General features: G+C 36.7%; 2 protein-coding genes across 2 annotated transcripts; both read left to right on the forward strand.

Annotated features, from left to right (window-relative positions):
* Positions 1–14,840: 14,840 nt before the first annotated feature.
* Positions 14,841–16,037, forward strand: LOC129268836 (QRFP-like peptide receptor). Its single transcript, XM_054906328.2, has one exon. The coding sequence runs from the start codon at positions 14,841–14,843 to the stop codon at positions 16,035–16,037; it is 1,197 nt and encodes a 398-aa protein (XP_054762303.2).
* A 1,330-nt stretch (positions 16,038–17,367) lies between these two features.
* LOC135155563 (uncharacterized protein K02A2.6-like) lies at positions 17,368–20,064 on the forward strand. Its single transcript, XM_064105045.1, has one exon. It carries the CDS (start codon positions 17,368–17,370, stop codon positions 20,062–20,064), a length of 2,697 nt encoding a protein of 898 aa, XP_063961115.1.
* Positions 20,065–25,989: the final 5,925 nt, after the last annotated feature.

Raw genomic sequence — 25,989 nt, forward strand, 5'->3', positions numbered from 1 at the left:
GTAGAAAAAAAACCAGTCACCGGCTGATTAGCTTACCCATTTGGGGAACTCTTAAACTACTGTTCTACATAGTATTCCACCATTAATCAGACACCTTCAAAATACCCCCAGCGGTGTACGTAGAAACAAATAAAAATTCAACGACTGTTTCGTAAAAAAATGAAATGTAATGCAATAACAAAACGAAAGTATAACTTTCTAATAATGTAAAATTCAAAGGATTACTTTTTGTTATCTTTTCCCGATTTATTCTACTCGCGAAGTCGAATAAAAATGAAATATCTGGGGTGGGGTGCTTGTAGTTATCCGGGCCTCAAACCAGTTATAATCGATATTTGGTGAAGATTTCGAAATGGCCGAGTGGTCTAAAGCGCCTAGCTATACATACAAAAATCAGGGGTTCGATCCCCGGCCGCGGCGCTATGTCCGTGAGCAAGGCATTAAATTATTATTATTATTAAAAACATCTTTCAACAGGATAAAAAATTAATCAGCTCGCAGGCTGTTTCACATAATGGTCCTGCATAAAGAAAATATACACATATTAAAAGGAAAGATTACAAATAATTAGGAATACATGTAATTATAAACAGCAAAGATTAAAATACAAATAATGCTAAAAAAATGAAACATCAGAAAAAAAGAACAATTAGCAATATTTATCTCATAGTAAGATAAAGAAGTGAAGAAAAAGGAAAGAGGTACGTTTTATATATCGATAGTGACAGGAATGGGTCTCAATTTAAAGAATCGTAACAATATTAATACTCATAGGAAATCATAATAATCGATAATAAGTAGATGTGTATTATTTGGCAATCATGCTAATAGTATCAATACTACAGATATATATGGACCAAAGTAGAACAGTTGAATAATTGTTATAGATTTGAGCGAAGTTTCTTGTAATGATGTTTGAAACTTTCAACAGAAATGGCATTCTGGATGTCTTCCGGGAGTTTGTTCCAAGTTACTGCTCCGGCATATTTGAAGGATTGTTTAAATAAGGATATGTTAGGTTTGGGTAATACTACATTTAGTGAATTTGCATTCCTAGTGTTCATGCCATGGCGATCGAAGTACATTTCAATTTCATTTGATAAGCGGGGAGGGGCAACGCCCCTTATACACTTGTACATGAGAATTGCCAGAAAATAATCTCGACGTTGGTCAATAGTTTGCCAGGAGAGTTGATTTATCAATGCATTCCCGCTCGCAATTTGATAGTCAGAAATTCCAGATACATATCTGGCAGCTCTTTTTTGCAATCTGTTTAGGGGCAGTTTGTAGGCTGCTGGACAGTTGCCCCAAACAGAGATTGCATAGTCTATACAGGGCTGAATTATGCATTTATACAGGATATTTAGTACATGTGAACTCAGGAATTTACTCAACTTGCCTAAAGAGTAGATCTTATAGGCAATCGATTTACATAATTCTCTTAAATATACATTCCATTTCAGGTTTTCATCTATCACAATGCCTAAATATCTTATAGACTTTACCTGTTCAATCAGATCATCATTAATGAATATATTCAATGTATCAGATGATCTTAATTTAATTAGTATTGTTTTGGTTTTGCTTGTATTAATGCGTAATCGGTTTCGGTTATACCAGTCATTTAAGGCGTCTACATTTTTCTGTAATTTCTTTGTTACATCTTCCAACTTACTGTCAGAGGCAAATACTACTACATCATCAGCAAATATGCTGCTAGTACCTTCTGTAATACATTCAGATATATCATTAATAAAAATTAAGAACAGGATGGGGGCCAGAACACTGCCCTGCGGTACTCCAATTGAAAACTTTTTAATATTAGATAATTTACCTTTGGAAAATACAGCTTGCTTTCTATCATTTAAGTAGTTTTTTAACCAAGTGAGCATATTATTGATAATTCCATATTTTTCGAGTTTGAATAGAAGAAGTCCATGATCTACACAATCAAAACATTTTGAGATGTCTAGAAAGCATGCAGCAACCATTTCTTTCATATTTAATGCATCATAGAAATCATCTAAGACACGATGTAGGCACGTTATTGTTGAATGGTTCGGAAGAAATGCGTATTGATCAACATTAATCATGTCATGCTTTTGAAGGTAGGATAGTAGTTGAGATTGTATTTCCTTTTCTGTGATTTTGGGGATGTGACTAACGACTGAGATTGGTCGGTAATTAGATTTTTCGTCTTTTGAACCCTTACCTTTGAAAATTGGTGTCGTACGTGCAATTTTCCAGTCAGCAGGTACAATTCTCGTATCTAAACTAGTGTTAAATATGTCACATAAGGATTGGGCAATAAAAGGGGCAGCTAATTTCCGAAAATAATTTTGTATCAAAGTCAAGGATATCTAAGTTACTATTTGAGTCCAAATTGTCCAAATGCCGTAGAATCATTGAACAGTCAATTGGTTGAAAATTGAATTCATAGATACATGGTGGATGATTCCACTTTAAATTTTCTTTGCAAAAGGATTTAGAGATATTTTTACCAGTATCAATAAAAAAATCATTCATTTCATTACATTCAATATTACAACTAGGGTCCACAGATTTCGACACCCCATGAATCTTATTCAGTTCTGACCATAACTTCTTAGAATTATTTTTATGTTTCTTGTGTACATCATGGAAATATTCTTGTTTCCGCTTTCGGATAAGACAAGTAATATAGTTTTTTGCCTGCTTATATTTTTCATAATATTCAGTGCGTATTGCATATTCATCAGAAGCCACTGACTTTCTTTTGAGAAAATATCTAGTGTAGATGAGTTTTATAATGTCAGGGGTCATCCAAGGGCATATTCTATCTTTTACTCTTGCTGTTTTGATAGGTGCTTGTTCATTACATATTGTCAGAAAAGATTCCTTCCAGGTGTTCCATGTTTCTTCAAATGGACCGTTATTGTTTCCTTTGAATATTTCAGCATTTTCCACAGAGGCAATGAACCTATTTACATCGAATGATTTATAGTCACGAAAACGACGACATTTGTGTTGTTTCTTTTCGGTGGAGAAATCAATGCATGTATATATCATATAATGGTCGCTCATAGAAATTTCTGCTACGTCACATATAACGTGTTTCTGAGGAATTGAGCTTAATATGTGGTCTATACAGGTTGAAGAAGTCAAGGTTACTCTAGTAGGTTTACGTATCATTTGTGTAAAAAGAAATAAATTTTCTAAGAGATTTATGTGATTTTCATGGAGTGATTCATCAACTCTATAATCTATATTAAAATCACCCATGATTACTAAATCAGATGGATCATCGGTTGCCTTTTCAAACACATCCAACATATTGTTAAAGTAATCAGTATTAGAGTCAGGTGGTCTATATAGACAACATATTAACAGATTATCAGACAAGGTATTTTTAAGTCTATCCATATCGCCTCTATTTCAGAACTTTTAACATCATCGCGTTGAGTACATGATAATGTGTTTTTAACATATATACAAACACCACCACCAAGGCGACCATCTGTTCTATCCCTACGGAAAAGTGCATATCCATCTATTGATACCAGATTGTCACTTATAGTTTCAGATAGCCAAGTTTCAGAAATGCATAATACATCAAGATCAATTTTCTGCAAGAGAAATCGCAGTTCATCTAGTTTCCCATACATACTACAGACATTTAAGTGAGCTAGTTTGAGACCATTGTATTTCTTGAGTTTATTTATACATACATCATAATCATTGGAGTCAGAAATTGACGTAATGTTCAAATTTGAGCAAATATCATGATCATCAACATTATCACTAACTACTTCTGCGAGAGTTAACTGTCGTTCATCGGCCACCAGTTTCCTGTCGGGTTCGTCCAATCGCGGGGAAACTCCTGGCCGCGGGGTGTACGCCAATGATTGGTCATCCGGTGATCTGTTAAACGCGGTTGGTCGTGCTCAGTAGAGGAGTAATGCCGTAGATGGCGTATGATATTTCGAGCATAGGCGACGATACCGCTCCAATTCAGATGAATGCCGTCTGACGAGAGATGAATGTGCGGGAGAATCACGTCATTGTCTATGATCGACCATCCGCGTTGATAGGCCAAAAGTTTGATGTGGGCGTTAACTTCGTCAACTCTTTGGCGTTGGCTGGGGGATTCGCCATATCGATGTATGCTGGTCGATAATGTGAGCTTAGGGACATCACAGAGGGTGATAATTTCGTCACACAGGGATGATCATTTTGCAATAATCACGTCATTGTTATCACTGGGTATATTATTTGTTCCAAGGTGTAGAATCACTTAATCAGGAGGACTAGGCGTTGTGAGGTCACAGATGGTGTCATAAGCATTTTCAATTTGGCTCCTGGTAGAGATTTACATTTGATCCTTCGACGTTTTGACAGCTTTTTCGGCTGTATGTATTTGATCATAGAGTCACCAATAAGTAGAATATCGGCTTTATTTGACTCTGTTGATTTAGCGCTAGGCTCTGTTGATTTGACGCTTTGTTCAGGTTTGTTTTTGGTCGATTTAGATACAAATATCTCCTGTTGTTTGGATCGATAATCAGCAATCTGAGACTCAAATGATTGACCATTGTTGTCTACCTCATTACAAGTTGGGGTATTTAGGCCAAAATTGGTTTTTGCTACAGTGGGCACATTGTCATTTTTAGGGGAAGACACTCTTTCTATCAGTTGGTCAATTGTTATGGACATTGTCTCGATTTGTTGCTTTAGAAAGTGGAGCTTAGGTTCAATGACGCAGCACTGGCATGGATCGATATCTCTTTGTTTGGGATTACTGTCCCGTAGGTCTGTAGGGTGACCACCATTACTAAGATGGCCATCTTTGCCAGTTTTAATGAAATGACGGCATATATCTTCGTTCAATGATGGATAAATCGACTTAAGTTCACTAGTCATGTACAATGTACAATGCTCTTTTAAACCACTTTCAAATAAATGGAAATGCTAAATGCATTATTGGTAACTTAGTGTGAACTTAAAATAAAAATAGAGCAAAAAGAGGTCGGTCGGTATTTCAATAAGTGTCTTCTTTTATAGTAATATTTTGATGGCTGCATCTGCTATCTTCGGAACTGACTTCTCAAGGCATTTTGTCTGTCCTTGCAAGTGATTTTTTATGACTTTGCTTTGTCTTCGTTACTATTTTCTATGGGCATTGGTCTGTCTTCATAAACGACTTCTAGTTTCTCGGATCGGTCCTCGTTAGTGATTTCTGGTGGCATTGGTCTGTCTTCGTAAATGATTTCTTGTGGCATTGGCCTGTCTTCTTAAACGACTTCTTGCGCATTGGGTCTGTCCTCGTAAATGATTTCCGGTGGAATCGGCCTGTCTTCGTTACGTATTTCCGGTGGCATTGGTATGTCTTCGAAACTGATTTCTGATGGCATTCGCCTGTCTTTGTCACTAATTTTCAGCGGCATTGGTATGTCTTCAAAAGTGGTTTCTGGTGGTTTTGGTCTATCTTTGCAACTGCAACCGATTTTATGTGGCAATAGCCTGTTTTCGAAACCGATTACTGGTGGCATTGCTGGTATCTCCACGAAATCAATTTCTGTGAATAGGAATAAAAAAAAAACTTTTTCAACTAATTCAAACTGAAAAGGTTACACACTTACAAGTTGGTATACTTACATGTGGAAGCTAGCGTGAGACATGATAGGGGGATTTTCAGGGAAATTCTACTAGTGGTGTAGACTAGCATTTAGTTTTACTAAGTACTTAAACAATCTGGCCTGCGATATGAGTTCAAGAACAAAGAAAATAAATCATCTTCTATTTCATCTACTATCAGCTAAGTCCACTCCCGGTCCTGTGTCGATATTTCGCGAAAAAAAATAGTTTGCATTTTCGGTTGGGCAAATTTACGATGATTAATCTCAACTAACAACAGCTTTCAAATGTCGAACGGAAAAAAAACTAATCCACACAAAGTGCACTATTTATAAATATATTGGTATACTAGACACGCTAGAGGAGGCAAACAAGATGAACAAAAAAACATGAGATGGAGATAATGTCTGAGCCTGAATATACGTATCATGAAAGGAAATATTTTAAAATGATTTGGCAAGAAATATTCTGAAATTGGAGGCCCAATTAAAGATGATCTTTGACTGCGCATGCTTTATCAAATTTCAAGAAGTTAGGGGCTGTTTTTTTCTTAAAAGATGGACTTTAATCCTTTCCGATTCATGTCCTGGGTAAGTAATGACTGTGTCTAATGGTGTAATAATTGTGACGTAGTATTGACATTGAGAATACATGTAATTAGCATTGAATACCATTTATGATTCACTAATTTTAAACTCACCCATTTTGCAGTGTTGGCCAGTAAAACCGGGTTGGCATACACAGGTGTAATTTTGCCATTGGTCTATGCACACCCCACCATTCTGACACGGAGTTACTACACTCAAACAGTCATTTCTGTCTACATACCAAAGATATGCCATGTACTTTATTAAAAATCATATATGAGCTGGAACACAGTACGCTTATTCCAAATATATCCAACATGTCTGTGTGTGTGTGTGTATATATATATCTACTTGATCAAATTTGATCAACTTTTCTCTCTACGGTTGTTTTATTTACCTTGTATTTTGATATACAGGTGTATATATATATATATGTGTGTGTGTGTGTGTGTGTGTGTGGATGGGGTGGGGGTGTGTGTGTGTGTGGAGGGGCCGTGGTGTAGTGGTTCTGACTCTCGCCTTGTAAACAGAGGGTCGTGTATTCGAATCCCACCGCGGTCTAGCGTCCTTTGGCAAGGCGTTAATCCACACTTTGCCACTCTCGACCCAGGTGCTAAGTGTGTACCCGGTAGGATGTGAAAGTCATTGTAGCTTGTCCAGTACTGTGTGCGCCTCACAGGCGACTGACTGGAATACTCCCCAGGGAGTGGAGGATGTGCACACATTGTGTGCGGGAATGACTGATTGAATCCGACGACCGGGGTAATAATATATCTGTAAAGCGCTTAGACACGTCGTTCCGATGGATTAAGCGGTATATAAAAGCGGATTATTATTATTATATATATGCATGTGTGTGTGTGTTGGAGTGTGTGTGTGTAGATATAAAATACATGTTATTAATATTGTGGAACTGTTTGATCAACGTCGAAATAGTCCATTTTCTATATTTTTATAATTATGCAAATTGTGATCTGCTATGGTAATACATTTATGGACATATTCAAATGAAAATGACAAATCCATTATGGAAAAGGGAACAACATACTATTAATATATGTAACTGTTATACTTTTGAAATCGTCATGGTATAAAAACTGTGCAGATTTAGACATGAAAATAACAAAATTCCTAAAAATTGATACAGCATTGAATACTAATGACTATCGGGTTTTTTCAGATCCAAGAGTGTAGAGAAAGTTCAAAAAAATTAGAACTAATAAGAATTTCATGCAATGGTAGTCATAATAGGTACATACATGTAAGAAGGTATGTACACTTGATAATACATGTAAATTGATGCATGTATTTAAAGAAAAATATATGGATGATGAGTATGTAACATAATTATGTAACATTTTCATGGTTGCCATCATTATTACTGTATTTTACCTTCGTCGGTTCAGCTCTAGAAGAATTCTTCGTACTCACCAGAAGATATTCTAAAGGACCAAGAACTGTTGATGTTCCTGTCAGTTTGCGTGACAATGTATAGAGTACTCGCGTTGTATGTGCCACCATGGTATCCAGTATAATTGTTTGAAAAGTTGTCATATTCTACATTAAAAACGGCCAATTCAGGATCAACCTGAACGCTGTCTTTGCCTCCTTCCACATCAAAATGTAGCACTTCAACGCGAATGACATCAGCACCATGCGGCTTCACAGTGATGGCACACATCATACGACCGTTCAAATCAGTCGCATTAATCACTACGTTAGATTCGGTTACTGGCATGTCGTAAAAGTCACAATATGCTGTTGAAAGTAAAAAAAAAAATGTGTTGATTCAAAACATATTAACATACTGAAAAATCGGACCATAAACATGACCGGCTATATGCTTGGCAGATCAAATAATGCGAATTAACATAATGATTGTGAAGGGTTTACTTTTTACTATATTGTTGCTTTTGTTTTTTACACTGCAAAAACTCCGGTGTTAGTTTAACATCAACCCGGAATATATCCATGTCCTAACCAGAAAAGCCTTTAAACAACACCAGTTTGGTATCAAACCGATCCCGTTTTAATACTAAAAACACCTCGAAGGTGTTACACCTAAACGAAACTGGTGTTGCTAAACACCTCTCTGGTGTGGACATACATATAATCCAAGCTGGTGTTAAATCAACACTGCAGTTTTTGCAGTGTATTTGTGATGAGATTCATACAACCCTCCCCCCCCCCCTCCCCCCCCCCCCCTCATGGAAGAAACAGATATATTATTTGTCTCCAACGATACCCCAAATGTAACTCACGCTACTGCTACGCGAACGAAATGATTTGAAGAAAAAAAAATCGCAGAAATTTTTTTTTAACCACCATCACCTCTGGATTACTAGACCAGGGCTCCGTAACACAAAGCTTTGCGATGAATAGCAATTATCAAAGAATGCCTCTGATTGGTTTATAGTTAGTATTTTGAGCCAAATGCGCGTGTAACGATGATCTTGGTTGGTCAGTTCATTTAGCGATTGATCGCTAATCTTTGTGTTACGCTCCCCGGGTCTTGGAATCAAATCAATTGGAATCACTAATTCATCCCATCCCGTCTGCCTTTCACTTATTTATTTTGTATTTATTCATTTTTTTTTTTACAGCAGCCGAGCTTGAATTCACGGAGCAGTAGCATGTGTCGCATTCTAGTCAGAAAGAGGGGGGGGGGGGGAACAAATCATAAAATGGCCCTAATTCTTACGCCAGTAAAAAGAATATTTCCAATGTTGTGATAATATTTTTTCCAACTTGGAAAAAATAAGTTCAGTAGGTACCCTCTCTAGAATCAGTGTTGGATTGTCAATCATACTCATTCATTTTTGTCAATCAGCAATATCAAATTAAAAAATTGAGAATGGATTGGGTCGAATTAATATTTCTTGCCCGCCAGTTGTAATTAGGCCCGTGTGACCTCCACTTACATGTACATGTACCGTGTCCAGTTTATCCCCCGCTAACCCGGACATCCCAAGATAGCCTGTGTGATTCTTCCAGTCATGCAAACATTTTTAGAGTCCTGATTTTTATATTGAGACGATTCCTGGCCTTGTATGACATGTGCAATAAGCTTGAAAGTTGATTTAATCCCATCATATTGATCTTTCATTTGCCACGTTGTGACTTTGGATTCTGAAACAAATATGGTGTAAGTCGCTTTAATAGCCTCACTGTGATTTCTTTATTAATTACAAGTGCTTTAAAGCTAGCATATGTAAACATTTTGTTGATTTTGACATCTAGTTTCCTTTGTTAACAAGAGTGGAGTTTAACCAGACTATCTACGTGGACCATGTTTTGACACATTTCCTTACTCACGAGCGACTACACTGGATGTAAAATCACAGCTGTTTCCATAAAACCATGGATAGCAGTAACACGCTGTTCTGTTGTAAAATGTGCCAGTGGTAGCATCGTCTCTACATTCACCCTGTTTATTGCAGGTGTCATCTTCGCAAACTGCAAAACGAATATTTAACAAAACAAAATGAGAACACAATCAGGTGTCTGTCCGCGAAGCAGAGGCGTCGATCCTGGGGGGGGGGGGGTATCGCCCCACCAATGAAACTATTGGGGGGTAAACATATCGTTTTGCACCCCCCCCTATAATTCCGCATGTGCAAACAATGGAACAAGATTGTAATGTTACACAAAAATCAGCAAGCAAGATTGATATACAAAACTCATTCTTTATTCAAAATTGTGCTCGAAATGTCCGCTTTTCATATTAGAATATACAAAAATTTAAGCTCGCCCTTCGCGCTCGCAGCATTTCTGTAGCAGAAACCCACACTTTTCATGATTAAATAAGTGAATAGAATGTCCAGTTTTCAGTTCTGAAGAACTCCCGCTTCAATTTACAATAATTTTTTGTTGGATATATATTTTGTTCTGTATTAAAAACGTCCATTAAACTCAATTTTGTTCAATTCGAAATCGTTTCATGAGAAGGACTTCTCTAACGTTTTATCCGACAATAACTGTTTTATCCGACATTTGCTATGGTAACAGTTAATCTCAGCCAATCGTTATCAAGGAAAGTTGTCAGACCTGGCAACTTGTTGGACGAAAATGTTGATGAAACGTTCCCAAGGACGACATTTTGCAGTTTTGAATCACTGACTTTGACAAAGGCTGTCTTTGTCATGTAGGGCTTTTTGACAATAGATTATTTGCGCTCCTGAAAGCGTCCGCGTAGTGGTTGCGAAAACCCTTTATTAGTGCTTTATTGTAACACCTTCTCCACGTTGATAATGATGTTAAAGACCATTCTGAAAAAAGGAAAATGAGTGACATCTCAAACATCAAAAAAGGTAGAAAAGAAATACCTGATTGGAAATCTACAACTCAAAGTAAGGAAATATATCGATTGAAGGATCAATATTGCTTATCAAAAAAAAATTTACCAAAAAATTATAATTAAAAGCCAATGATCGTATAAGTGAGCAAATATTCGATGAAAGGATTTATTCCGACGGATGAAGCTTACGCCTGGCTAAACATTTTGAAAAAGGCAAACAAGAAATTGTCTTGATATGAAATAATAATGATGGAGATAGAGGATCGGGGAAGTAATAAAAATTATCTCCACGCTATCAACGTGGTTAAAGGACAGATTCATGCAAGGTCACCCATCACTAGAAATATGAAGAGCTCACTTGCAAAAGGGGTTACGTCCATTTTTCATCAAATTTGATTTTTTTTTTGGTCTCAATGTATAGATTTGTAGTAGCTCTATGATACCAAGGAAAAGTTGAAATTCATATTTAAAAGTGATCAAAAATGGCAAAGAAAAATCCCTTTTTTTCAAAAGGGGTTAGGTCCATTTCAGTTTAGTTGCAAAAGGGACTAGGTCCACACCGAATTTTTTGGAAAAGAATATTTTAAAAATATGAATAAAGGTAGATTTCTTTTATACCCAATTTTATGTTGTCATGGTAGGGAATCTAGAAAATTAAGTTTCGCATAAGAATATGCAATATAGGAGAATTTTAAAAAATATGATTTTCTTGGATTGGACCTAACCCCTTTTGCAAACAAACTCTTCTGAAGAGCTCATTCGTCAAAAGGGGTTAGGTCCATTGTTCATAAATTGTATTGTTTTCTGTCTCAAAACCTCAAAATTTTGAGTCGCTTTGATGAAAACAAAGAAAATTTGAAATTTACATGAAAACGTGAATAAAAGTGGCCAAGAAAAATCACTTTTTTAATCAAAATAGATTGGATTCATTTCAGTTTACTTGCAAAAGGGGTTAGGTCCACAATATAATTTTTAAAAGAATTTATGAAAAAAATTGAAGACAGGTAGATTTCTTTTATACCCAATTTTATGTTCACATGATAGGGTAGTACATCATGACAATTTAGTTTCTCATAAGAATATCGCAGTGAGAATAAAAAAACATGGTTTTTCTCAGAATGGTCCAAAGTAGACCTAAGCCCTTTTGCAACTAAACTCTTCATATGTTTTTTTTTTTGTTAAAATTCGGCACACGCTGGGAAAAAGAATGAATCGTTAAGTTAGGAAATGAAGATTTGGCGACAAATGCGAGAACGCGAGATCTATTGCTCTGTAAAAAAGAACAACCCCCACAGAGTCGAAAAAAAAAAGAAACAGCAGTGCATTACGTATAGGTTATTGAACTACAATATGTTTTTATTTGTGCTATCAAACTAGACGCCTAGACGTCAGTCATGCCGTTATGCTTTTCCTCGAGAAAGATCTCAAGTAAATAAAACACTCTTTATTTTTCGTTAATTTTCCGTAAAATCGCTTTGGAATGCCTTTTCTGAATGTTTTAGGTAAGATTTTCAATATGATATGGAACTGAAATATTACTTTTTCAAGTAGTCAACCATCCAGAAATAAGTTGGAAGATCTCTAAGAATAGGAAATTCCCCCATTGTGGGTTACTTGATTGGAATAAGAAAAAAAACACCTTTGTGTGTATAATGACAGTCGTTGCCCATTCATATTTTTCTTTTCATAGTAAAGGGATAGCCCGAGTGCATGGTAAAAGTTCGTAAATTTTCTCAATATGTTGTCAAAGAAAAAAAAAACACATTTGGATGGGTGTATGTTGTGCGTGCGTATCAAAAGTGTGAGAAATATATCTTAAAAATCAAAATACATTACCGCACCTAGAAATTGAACAGAGTATAAAAATGGAGAATTTCAATCCAGGAACGTCATTAATATCGAACGAATTTTCCTGCGGATCTACTGAGATTCCAAATTTCTTTTCACAACTAGCTGTTTACTTCATAGACAAGTTGTAAGTATATATTATCTGATTATTATATCCATTTTCGAACTCCCGATCATTAAGTTTCAAATTAAAGGCGTAAATATGTTGTTCATTGGGTATTTAAATCATATATAATGTTGTATTACACTCACATTTCACAGATAGTGAATATTAATCATATGCACATTCTAGGCAGAAAAAACGATAGACTTGAGTGTCCGATGGCATGAAATTCGTTAAATTATCTCAAATTTAACTATTCAAAGACGGACATTTGAAACCTCATTTAAACGTATGATTTCTATTTATTTCTTGTCACTCCCTCCTTCAGATATAATGTTTCGTTCCCGGACCGTCAATGTATGGGACTAACAATATTCAACTCCCTTTAAAAGCGCATAGAGAAGTTAATTATCATGTCATATACGCTTTACAAATAATTGTCATAATTCATTGTCATCATTCATTGTCATTATTATCATTATCATTTTTATTGATATTATTATCTTTATTATTCGTATTGTCAATATCATTATTATCATTTATCGACATAAAATACGAAGCAATATTTTGTCCTTAACAATCTTTATCAAATAAACGTTTGTCAGCAGATTCTGACATGATTGGGAGCGAACACTCTTTAAGTATTTGAAACACCACGAACATCTTATTTTTCAATGGGTTGATAAAAATCGCTGCATAATATTATTTCACCAAATAATGTTTGTAAATCTTTAATTAATAATGTTTTATGCTTAGGCAACACTGTAGGTCCAGCAATGATTACCAATCGTATGATTTCAATATTCTTATAAATATCATCTAATGGTCCGCTGCAGAATGTCCTAAATTGCGGACGTGAACTTTTCATCGACAACGTCGAAAAAGTGCAAAAGTTATGCAGTTAAGTTGACGCAAGACGAATAGGAGCTTCAAACAGACCCCCAAATGACAGGAAATAATGACTTATGGTACATAGACCACTGTATTTTAAGGTGGGACATTTCATTCATTTTCGGAGCTGAAGAATTGCGTAGAAGTTACAGGAGCTTGTTATTATTCCGTCGCTTTCAACTCTCGCTTATTACAATTATCATTTCATTTTATTTATATTTTTTAATTTATTTTTTAGGGGGGGGTGAGATTTTTACCATACCGCTTCTATTTCCCATGCAAAAACATATTATGAGAGAATAAATCGAATACTTCCTGAATAAAAGGACAAGAACACCACTAAATAAAATTGATTTGAATAAAAGGGGAAAGTCAAGCAAGCATAAAACTGAAAATTTTTCATAAAAATTGGACGTAAAATACGGAATTTACAACATTTTAAAGTTTCGCTTAATGTCATCCTGGTCAGTATGCGAATTAGGGGACTGATGATATCACCCACTCGCTATGTCTTTCTGCATTTTACTAAATGGACAATTAAATCAATTTTCTTCCCATGGTCATGTTAAACAAAATTGTATTCCTCCCTTAACATGTGAAATATTTTGTGGTTCAGTCAAGAGGGTCCTTGATGTCAAATCTGTATAAATTGAAATATTGAATGATTCAATTTAAAAAAAATGGTCAATGAGTGACATTATTGACTCGCACATTTACATAACATTTATCACTGAGTTGTGCATATAACTCTTGTTTTTTTTTTTTTTAATAAGCAAAATTGTTTAATGTCATAATTTTTTTTACTTATGTCCGATTATTATGAAATATTCAGTGTTTTGCTTTTTATAATTTTTTTTCCTATATTGATTGAAATCAACCTTCTTCTAAGATGGACTTTGCCTCTAAAAAACGAACTCATTCCACGAGAGTTCATGTCGAGTAAATCAAGAAAAGAAAACAAACATTCATAATTATGTATATTCAAATAATCCAATGAGGATTTCGGTAATTTTTTTTTTTCTATTTCCTATCTGCATTTCGGGACGGAATTCCGGGATATGAAGTTAGGCTCAACAACAATTTCAAATGTTTTACCCAATTCGGCTTAGGGATATTGAGTTATTCTTTACTCATTACTTTCTTTACTTTTCACATACTGATTTTTAAGATATTTTATATGTATAAGTTATGTACCTGTTACTTACATCGAAACTGTACATTTAGTTTTATTCTACTGCCCTGCATCGACAGTAATGCGTCATGACCTGGGCCTATCTTAATATCTATTATGCCTTTGTAATTACTTTGTATATGTCTTTCCTTTATTGTGACTTCAATAAAGTGATATCAAATTCAAAAAAATACTAAATCCCGTATTATTCCTCAACTTGTTTTGTCTATCTTTCAGGATCTTATTTTGCGAACGTGTCACGGGGGCATGGATCTGTCTATGTTCATTCAACTACTGCTTATTTCTTTCACCTCACGCCGCGCAGCCTGTATGGAAACACCCGAAGCTGTCTCCAATTCCTCCGCCACGTCCTCGACGCCGAATGCGGCCATGACAACTGTTTTGGGAACCAGTGTTTACCTTTATGATGATCTTGACTTCACCCTCCAAGATGGCAAAGAAGGTTCCTTGGATCGTCTGAACCATACGCTGCTCCAAGAACTTGGGGATGAGTGGGACGTTACAACAATAAGTTATGAATATATTGGTGATGATGCAGATGATTTTGGCTCATGGTCTTGGTTTCCGATTCGCTGGACATTTGTCACATGTGGGGAACTAGTTGTTGGGGTTATTGGCATCATCGGTAACCTGTTGGTAGTCATCGTTCTCTTTCTGCGACGAGCTGAGAGCCGATCCACTGACACCCTGATAGGCGCACTAGCGGTTGCCGATCTTCTGACATCGGTTGGGTTGCTTCCTGCACCGTATGCTAAAACTGTCCCGGTATCCTGGTTAGGGCAGTTATACTGCAAGGTGGTCTGGTCTCCGTTCTACATGTGGGTGTGGGCCCTCATGTCGGGTTTCTTGCTGACTGCAATCTCGGTTGAGCGCTACATCGCGGTCTCACACCCCATCTATTTCAGGAGGATTTTGACCAGACGCCGAGTCTCTGAGGTGGTTGTATTTGTGTGGATTTGCGCAATGATGTTCTGCATCCCTCAAACGCTGATTATCACTGTGGACAAGGTACATCGTCGATGCGCAGTTAGGAGAATGTCTCCCGAGCTCCACACGGCATTTGCATTCTACGTGGCAATCATCCAGTTGTTCATTCCGGCAACCATCATGGCCGTCACTCAAACCTTAATTGCTGTCAAGCTCAAAGCGCAGTCTAAGCGTTTCAAAGGTTCTAAAACCTATCATCAAGCAGCTAGCAAAGCCGTCATTAAAATGATGTTCATGGTCATTATGGCGTACATCATCTGTTGGACACCTGCCAGGGCTCTTCACTTGATTTCAAGATTGCTCCGTCTTAAGTCCCAGATGAAAAAACAGATTTCCGAGGGTTTTATTATCCTTGCTGCTGTCAACTCGAGCATCAATCCGGTCATCTACAGTGTCCGTTATCAAAAGTTCCGCCAGGCGGTTAAGGAACTTTTCACGAGGAAAGAGGTTCGAAAATTATCTATGTTTGACGATCCTATCAATATTAACACCAACTCTACGAACGATGGCTCTGTTTAATCCCAGTGACAGTATTACTGGGCCCGTCAGTTTTAAAGCCTCTTTAAAATTTTGGTAAATCTTTGAATTATTCAGTTTCAAGGTTTGACTTAAACATGTTAATTGCGAGATAAAATGTGAAAATATAAAGCATTTGTTATGAGAAATATCTCAACTTTATCACTTACATTCAAAGACCGTAAGATCCCAAACTGTTTAAATAATTTCTTTTTTATTTGCTTAACCATTACATAACCATGGAATGTGGCGGAAGAAATAGCGATATCGGATCAAATGGAGTTTTCGGGCATGGATTGCACGATAAGCGATAATGTAGGGGTTTTATCATTGATGTAAGTCCTGTTTCCTTAACATTTTTTTCTCTTTGAGTTGTGACTTTTTTTACATTAGTCGTGCACCGTTGGCTTACCTCTTAAACACTTACTCAAAGCCTTACAATTGCTATTGAATAACATCAGATTGAAATTTAAGTTTCGCGTAAGACCAATGCCATTGTGGATTTTCTTTTTTTTTTTTTTCTAAAGAAACTGCGCTTGCTTCGGATAAAATCTTATCATCCTAATGTGAGTGGATTCTATTCCCGCTCACAATGAAATACGTCTTAAAAAAAAAAGATAATCTTCAACTGCCAAAATATTTTTTTCTTGCTTACATTACATACGATTATTTTATTAGCAGCATTTACGATCTCTAGCACACTTTTATCTGTTATAGTCTTATCAGATGTGAATGCAGAAACAAAATCAAATGGTCATGATTGGTCCTCAAAAGAACGGCTTGGAAATTCCACTGCACTTCAATATGTTCACAGTAATTAGCGTACGGAGGCCAAGAATTATCTTTTTGACAATTGGACTTGATTGTATTAGTTATTAATTGATTGATTTCGGTGTAAATGTAAACATTTTCATACACGTAGATGCACATGTAAATGAACAAATGTGTTGGCTCAGTGGGTAGAGCGTCCTGTTGTGTTCAGACATTGCATGGCAACCATTAATGGTAATTCAGTAGCTACCCTTGTGTAATATATTCTTCACCACCTCTATTGTGTTTGTGCACATGCCTAGCATGGTCATTTCTGAATGTTAAAGATTCCAATCCTAGGCTGTGCCTGCTTGATTTGATATCCAGAGATTCTGAGAGTCTGCCATTAAACTTCTCTGCAACTGGACCTATTGAGTTTCTCTGCCTTTACTTTCAGTTACTGTACATATATATTAGTTCAAGAACCCACGATACAACATCATTTCTGGCGACGAGGATGTCTTTTCATTAATTTCAAAGGACTCTATAGTTTCTGATATTGTTCCTGATTTTACTCATTAAAATGACATCAATACCTCCACCTTCATTTTTTCTGCAAAACCCTGGAAAACCGACGACTCCATGGAATTTATGGTTCCAGCAATTCGAGAATTATCTCCTAGCCTCAGGAGGCAGCGAGTTTCTGCCAGATAGGAAGGAAGCGCTTCTGTTACATTGTCTGGGAGCTGAAGGACAGCGAATCTTTTATTCACTGGACATCTCCTCACCATCTGAGCCACGCCCAGCTCGTGGGGCTCAAGCAGCTACCAATGTATACCAGGAGGCATTGGCTGCCATAGAAGCGTACTTTGTTCCGCGAATCAACGTAGTCGCTGAGAGATATAGATTCAGACGGCGTAAACAGAGGCCAGACGAGACAGTTGCTGAGTATGTAGCAGCCTTGCAAGAACTTGTAAAACATTGTGCGTTTGCAAACTTGAAGGACGAGATGTTAAGAGACCAGGTAGTAGAAGGCTGTCACAATCCCCGTATTCGTGAGAGGCTACTGTTAGAATCGGACTTGAATCTACAGAAAGTTCTCGATTTCAGTAGATGCATCGAAGATGCACAGCGAGACTCCAAAGCAATTGCCAAGGGACATGAAAGTGACAGTGAGAAGGTGTATGAACTATACAGAAAGAAAACGAAGGAAGGTAGAGTGGACGGAAGAGAAAGGAAGAAAACAGAGCAGAAAACACAGAAAAACAGTTGCAGAAATTGTGGAAGTCCATCTCATGCAGCATTCGACGAGAGATGTAAGGCAAGAGAGAGTAAATGCTACAGCTGCGGCAAGACTGGACATTGGGCTAAGGTTTGCCGGATAAGCAGGAGAGTCCGCAAAGTTCAAAGTGGAGCTGATGAACTTGAAATGCCCAAGGTATTAACTGTGAACACTCACCCTACGAAGCCAATAAGGTGTGAAGTTGAGCTCGCTGGGAAAGCCAAGGTTCACATGACTATTGATACAGGCTCTAGTGTGTCAATAATTCCGCTCAGTATCTACAAGAAACACTTTCTAGTCGATGCTCTCAAGCCAGCAAACATCAGCATTTCAGATTACTCTGAAGGAAACATTCCAGTAGTTGGAATCTTGGAGACACAGGTGAAGGTTGGAGCTAAGTCAATGATCGCCACGATTTTCGTCGTACACAGAGGTTCAGCATTACTTGGTTTGGACATCTTCGACGAGTTGAAGCTTAAGATTGAAGGCAGCAAGCTCTGCGTCGAGACGGTCAGAAGTGATTCTCCAACGCCAGAGTCGACATCGTCTACATCAAGCGACATTCCACAGGGATTCCCTACTTTGTTTGCACCAGGACTTGGATGTGCACACAACTTCAAACATCGCGTCAAAGTCAAAGCTAATCATCCACCCGTTCAACAAAGGTTACGCAGGTTACCTTTATCTGTGAAGGATCAGGTTTCACAAGAATTGAAGCGGTTGGAGAAGGAAGGCGTGATAGAGAAAATAGATTCAAGCGAATGGATCTCTCCCATTGTAGTCGCCGCGAAAAAGTCGGGAAGCATCAGGCTTTGTGTTGATTTACGTGAAGTAAATAAAGCCATTGTAGTTGATAGTTATCCGTTACCTGATATCGGTGAGCTATTGTCTGAGCTGGAAGGATCCACAGTGTTTTCCAAGATGGATCTAGCGTCAGCATATCACCAACTCGAATTGGATGAGGAAACTCGTGATCTTACAGCGTTCATCACACACGATGGATTATATCGCTTCAAGAGAGTTTGTTTCGGATTAGCGTCAGCGCCATCCACATTTCAGAAGCTCATGAGTAGTATCCTCGCAGGACTACCAGGAGTTCAATGCTACCTAGATGACATCATCGTGTATGGTAAGGACAGATCAGAACATGACAAACATTTGAACAATGTACTGAAGAAGTTGCAAGACGCAGGATTGCGTTTGAACCCTAGTAAATGTCAGTTTTACTTGTCAGAACTCAGTTACTTAGGGCATTGTGTGAGTAGTAAGGGTCTAGCACCTGATGATAGTCATGTCCAAGCTATTATAGAGGCACCAGCGCCTACAGATGTTAGTAAGCTTAGGTCAGTGTTAGGAATGACAAACTACTACACTAAGTTTGTACCAAACTATGCCACTGTTGTAGAACCAATGAGACGTCTTTTGTGTAAAGATGTACCTTTTGAGTGGGGGGCCGAGCAACAAGAGGCCTATGACAAAGTCAAAAGTACAATTGCAAAGAGAATTGTTCTTGGGTTATTTAATCCGAATTTACATACTGTAGTTACCACTGATGCATCTGATTATGGGTTAGGGGCTGTACTTTCCCAAGTCAAAGAGGGACAGGAGATTCCGATAGCATTCGCTTCCAGGTCACTGTCACCTGCTGAGAGGAAATACTCAACAGGTGAAAAAGAGGCTTTAGCTTGTGTTTGGGCTTGTAACAAGTGGTATACTTACCTTTGGGGTAGACACTTTGTACTTAGAACAGATCATAAAGCACTGGTTACCATGTTGAGTACTAGAGGTACAGGTAGACAAACCATGCGTATAGGACGCTGGTCTGCTCAGTTGTTACAATTTGATTACACTGTAGAGTACAAAGCAGGTCGAGAAAACTATGTTGCAGACGCTTTGTCAAGCTTAACGTTAGGTGATGAAGAATGGTCAGATGTAGTAGATGAGGAAGAGTATGTTCTAAATCAAGTAAGAGTAGATTCACCTGTCACTGTCAAATAGTTACAAGATGCAACTAATAATGGTGAAGTATTGGTACAGGTCAGAAAGTACATTGAGGAAGGATGGTCTGGTAACCATAAATCCTTTCCTCCTGAGATCAAACCATATCTCATCTTGAGAGATGAATTGTCTGTAGTAGATGACATTGTGATGAGAGGGAATATAATTGTAATTCCAACGTCACTTCAGGCCAAGTTTGTAGATTTTGCTCATTCAGCACATCAGGGCATTGTGAGAACAAAACAAAGGTTGCAAGAAACATACTGGTTCCCACATATTGACAAAATTGTTGAAGAAACAATCAAAAAATGTGTCACTTGTCAAGAAAATGACAAATCACATCGCACACACAGTGCACCAATGCAATCGGTAGAATTTCCTAATTCACCATGGGAAAAGATTTCAATTGATATTACTGGTCCTTTTGAGAATGCACCTCATGACCAAAGATATGCAATTGTAGTAGTTGACTACCATAGCAAATGGCCTGAAGTAGCGTTTTGTAGCAATGTAACAAGCAGATCTGTAATACAGGTTCTCAAAACATTGTTCACTAGAGAGGGAATTCCGACCCATTTAGTATCAGACAATGGGCCGCAGTTTGTGTCACATGAGTTTGAAGAGTTCTTAGAAGAATATGGTATCACTCATGTAAAATCGTCGTTGTACTACCCTCGTGCAAACGGCGAGGTAGAACGGTTCAATAGGGTTTTGAAGTCTAGCATTCAAAATGCTATGATCGAAGGAAAAAGGTCTTTCAAAGAGACCACGTTAGATCTTTTGTTGACATATAGGTCTACGCCTCATCAAGTAACAGGTCTGTCTCCATCAGAGTTATTACATGGTAGGAAGATGAGAACCAAGTTAGATGTAAAGGGTAGAATGCCAGTTAAGACTGAAAAAAAAGAAGAATGAAGTCAAAAGAAGGGTAAAACAAAAACAAAGAAAGTCTGAAGAGTACACCGACGCTAAAAGAAAAGCTAGAGTGTCAGAGTTCCAAGTAGGAAGTTTTGTTAGAGTTAGGAAGCAAAGACATGTAAAGAAAGGTACTCCAAAGTTTGGGGAGAAGAGAAAAATCATAAAACACAAAGGAAAAGCAACATTTGAATTGGATGATCATACAATTTGGAACGCTTTTCATTTGTCCCCATGTACCACAGAAAATCACACTTCTGTTGCTGAAAGAGAAGAGAGACAGGTCATAGAAAGAGACCTTGAAGATAGACAGATTAGGGAAAGAGGTCTACAAGAGAGAAGGAGAAGTAGTAGAGTAAGGAAAGAACCAACATACCTTCAGGATTATGTGAGGTATTAAATAATAAATCTAGGAAAGATTTGATAACATCTTTTTGGTGTATTATGTTAGTTGATGTGAGAAATCAAATCTTGAATTAGTTTTACAATCTTGTTGCAAATCAAAGTAAAACTATAAAAAGAAAAGTGAAGTTTATTGTTGAAAGATTTGATAATGTTATGCTCAATTTATAGTAAATATGGATGTCAAGATATGTCACAAAATTCACATTTAAACTTTTCCTTTGACAAAGATCTCTTCACTAAACTGATAATTGATTGAAACTCGTTTGTTTATACTTTGATCAATGTTTGTAAACAAGCCAAAGTGTAATGACCTAGTAGTAGTTTCGAATTTCAACAAGGTGGAGAATGTTGTGTTCAGACATTGCATGGCAACCATTAATGGTAATTCAGTAGCTACCTTTCTGTAATACATTCTTCACCACCTCTATTGTGTTTGTGCACATGCCTAGCATGGTCATTTCTGAATGTTAAAGATTCCAATCCTAGGCTGTGCCTGCTTGATTTGATATCCAGAGATTCTGAGAGTCTGCCATTAAACTTCTCTGCAACTGGACCTATTGAGTTTCTCTGCCTTTACTTTCAGTTACTGTACATATATATATTAGTTCAAGAACCCACGATACAACACGTCCGTGTCACATTTGGGAGGTCGGGCGTTCAAATCCCCGGCCGCGTCATACCAAAATACGTTAAAGGTCAGAAGTTGCTGCTACCCTGATTGGCGTTCAACAATACAAGGGATAGAGCTAGACCGATCTGGCGCTGCGAAGTTGCTAACATGTCCACGAATAATTGGACAAAAACAAATTCTCGGATGGTTTCTGTTTCTGATTTCTTCTTCGAACATTGAAAGTTTTGATTGTCGATTTTTTTTGCGATTTTCCACCAAAATTAATGTTCGTTCCTTTGAAAAAAAAATTGAATTTATACAGTGTATTAGTTTTAAAATAGGATGGACATAACACAATCAAACTCCTTGTGATAGTAGAACATGTGGATAGTAGGGTACATGTAGGTTTTCATGTAGTTGAAGCGAATGTAATGCATTAATACATATAAAATGAAAAAGCCGTACAGGTATGTATGATTTTTTAAATCTCACTTGGTCTACAAACAGTTGGTCTACTTTTACATGGGCTGCACCAATATAGTCCAATATTTTATGTCATTGCAGTTTGGTCTACATGTATATTTCCTTAGTCTATAACTCATTGGCCCGTATTCTGAAGTCGGGTTTAACTTAAACTCAGGTTAAAAGTTGTGGTTTAAGTATGGCGAGCCAATTGTTACATAAATCACTATCAGTAGAGATATCATACCTTGACAGCTCATTTGGCTTTCAAATCATTCATAATTGTCTAGGAAATATAGATTATTGTCTTCACCATCGATGAATCAGGAGAGAGCACAGGAAACATAAGAAACATACAACTTAATAAAGATTTTGATACGTTTGGCTTCCCATACTTAAATCACAACTTTAAACCTGAGTTTAAGTTAAACCCGACTTCAGAATACGGGCCATTAACTGTAATTATCATTTCATTCAGATTTATTTTTAAGAGAACATAAGGGATTATACAAATGATTTGTTATGCATTTATAACAGACATTTACGATACAAATCTTTGTCATTATAATTATATTCAATATTATCAATACAAGTAATTACAAAATATGGTACATTTTGTAGACAAATTATAATTTAAATAGAAACATAATATATATGTGGAAATGGGATATTCACTTAAAAGCATAGCTTGTATAATATGAACTTCCCTAGAGAAAGAGACGCAATAGTTGCTACTTGCCTACGGAGACTTACTGAACAGTAAGAAGAACAAGATAAAACACAGAACAAGATAACACAAAGAACAAGACAAAACTTTAAAAAAAAAAGTTAAAACAAAACGTAATAAAAGCCAAAAAACGGGACGACAAAAGGAAAAGAAATAAACATTAATAGAAACAGGACGAATTGCGACCGAAAGGTAAAATAAAACTAAATGATAAAGACAAATGAAAATAAGTTTTGGTCTTTTAGTCTACTGCTCAGATATATCCACATTGTGCTGAATTAAATTACATCGCAATATTTTACACAAAATCCTTGCATGTCAGTAATCAGTAATGTTGAGTGTCAATATTCTGTAAGTTTAAGGTCAGTGACTTTTGCCATATCTCTCTATACAGCTTCATTCGCCCGCTCAAGCCTCTCTCACCTATTCAACTCAACCAGCATCATATACTCAAGCCTTCTAATCAAGCTTCCACACTCATCCCGAAAATAATACTCTGTTTCCCAACACCACTCTCTCGCATTTCCATTTCTCTTGTATCCACTTTCATCCCAGTCCTTCCAGGACTTTGCACATGGTGCACAGAAAAAACCACTACCGCGATTACCTTTTCTCTGTTCAAAGCATTTGTTTAGCATGGAGTTCCCCTTTATAGGGGTTTTCCACTAGGGCCAGGACGCGCGTTTCCGTTTTACACCCTGGCGAAGGCATTTTCCGCAAAAATAGCCACAAAGCGACTAGTGAAGAGTCTACACACGTCGCTGGTTGCAGCGTGCGACACAGGCGAGCCCCACACCACCGCATGCAATCTGCACAGTTACTGATCAGAGCATAAAGTTCCTCGGCACTTCATGTTCAGAGAGCAGTCATATAAGTGAAATCCGAACATGCTTTTGCAGTTACGTTTTTAAGTTTTTTTTTTCTAAATATAAATTATTAACTAAATGAATAGAATGACAGACAAAATAAAAATTAACAGATACATATAATAGAAAGAAAATTGAAGTTTGATGGATTGATACACTTAGATGCCGAAAGATAGATATAGAAGACTGATAAATAGATAGAGACATAGATAGATAGAAGTAGAGAGAGAGAGAGAAAGACAGAGAGATGGATAGATAGATAGATGGGGGAGAGAACTTGAGAGATGGAGAGATGTTATAGATAGATAGATAGATTGATAGATATATGGACGGATAAAAATAAATAGAGAGAGAGAAAAAAAGACAGACAGATGGATAGATAGAGAGAGAAAGAGAGAGAGAGAGAGAGAGAGATAGAGAGAATCTGAGAGATAGATAGATGTTAGATAGATAGATAAAGAATGAGAGAGACAGAGAAGATAGACAAATTAACAGATAAATAGAAACTGTAGTTACATAGATAGCTAGATAAATAGATAGATAGAAGATAGATAGAGAGAAATAGAGAAAGACAGACAGATGGATAGATAGATAGTGGGGGGAGAGAGAGATAGAGAATTTGAGAGATAGGTACATGTTAGATAGATAGATAGATAGATAGATAGATAGATAGATAGATAGATAGATAGATAAAGAATGAGAGAGACAGAGAAGATAGATAAATGAACAGATAGATAGATACTGTAGTTACATATAGATAGATAGATAGATAGAAGATAGATATATAGATTGATAGAGAGAGAGAGAACTAGATAAATACAGATGGATAGATAGAGAGAGAGAGACAGAGAAGATTAATAGATATATACTGTAGTTACATATTAAATAGATAGATAGATAGATATATAATTTGAGAGATAGATACATAGACGGATAGAGAGAAAAAGACAGACAGATGGATAGATAGATAGAGAGAATTTGAGAGACAGACAGACAGATGGATAGAGAGAATTCGAGAGATAGATAGAGAGAAAAAGATAAATAGATAAAAGATAGATAGATAGATAGATGGGGGAGAGAACTTGAGAGATGGAGAGATGTTATAGATAGATAGATATATATATATATGGACGGAAAAAGAGAAAGAGAGAAAAAAAAAGACAGACAGATGGATAGATAGATAGAGGGAGAGAGAGATAGAGAATTTGAAAGATAGATAGATGTTAGATAGATATATAGATAGATAGATAGATAGATAGATAGATAGATAAAGAATGAGAGAGACAGAGAAGATAGACAAATTAACAGATATATAGATACTGTAGTTACATAGATAGATAAATAGATAGAAGATAGATAGATAGATAGATAGATAGATAGATAGATAGATAGATAGGGGAGAGAACTTGAGAGAGGGAGAGATGTTATAGATAGATAGATATATATGGACGGAAAAGGAGAAATAGATAAAGAGAGAAAACAAGACAGATGGATAGATAGATAGATAGATAGATAGATAGATAGATAGATAGATAGATAGATAGATAGAGGGAGAGAGATAGAGAGAGATAGATAGATAAAGAATGAGAGAGACAGAGAAGATTAACAGATAGATAGATACTGTAGTTACATAGATAGATAGAGATAAAATTTGAGAGATAGATAAATAAATAGATAGAAGATAGATAGAGAGAGAAAGACAGAAAGATGGATAGATAGATAGAGAGAGGGGGAGAGAGAGATAGAGAATTTGAGAGATAGATAGATGTTAGATAGATAAAGAATGAGACAGACAGAGAAGAGCGACAAATTAACAGATCGATAGATACTGCAGTTACATATAGATAGATAGAAGATAGATAGATAGATTGATAGAGAGAGAGAGAACTAGAGAAATACAGATGGATAGATAGAGAGAGAGAGAGACAGAGAAGATTAAT

This window comes from Lytechinus pictus, chromosome 9 (genome assembly GCF_037042905.1).
Source record: "Lytechinus pictus isolate F3 Inbred chromosome 9, Lp3.0, whole genome shotgun sequence".
Taxonomy (NCBI): domain Eukaryota; kingdom Metazoa; phylum Echinodermata; class Echinoidea; order Temnopleuroida; family Toxopneustidae; genus Lytechinus; species Lytechinus pictus.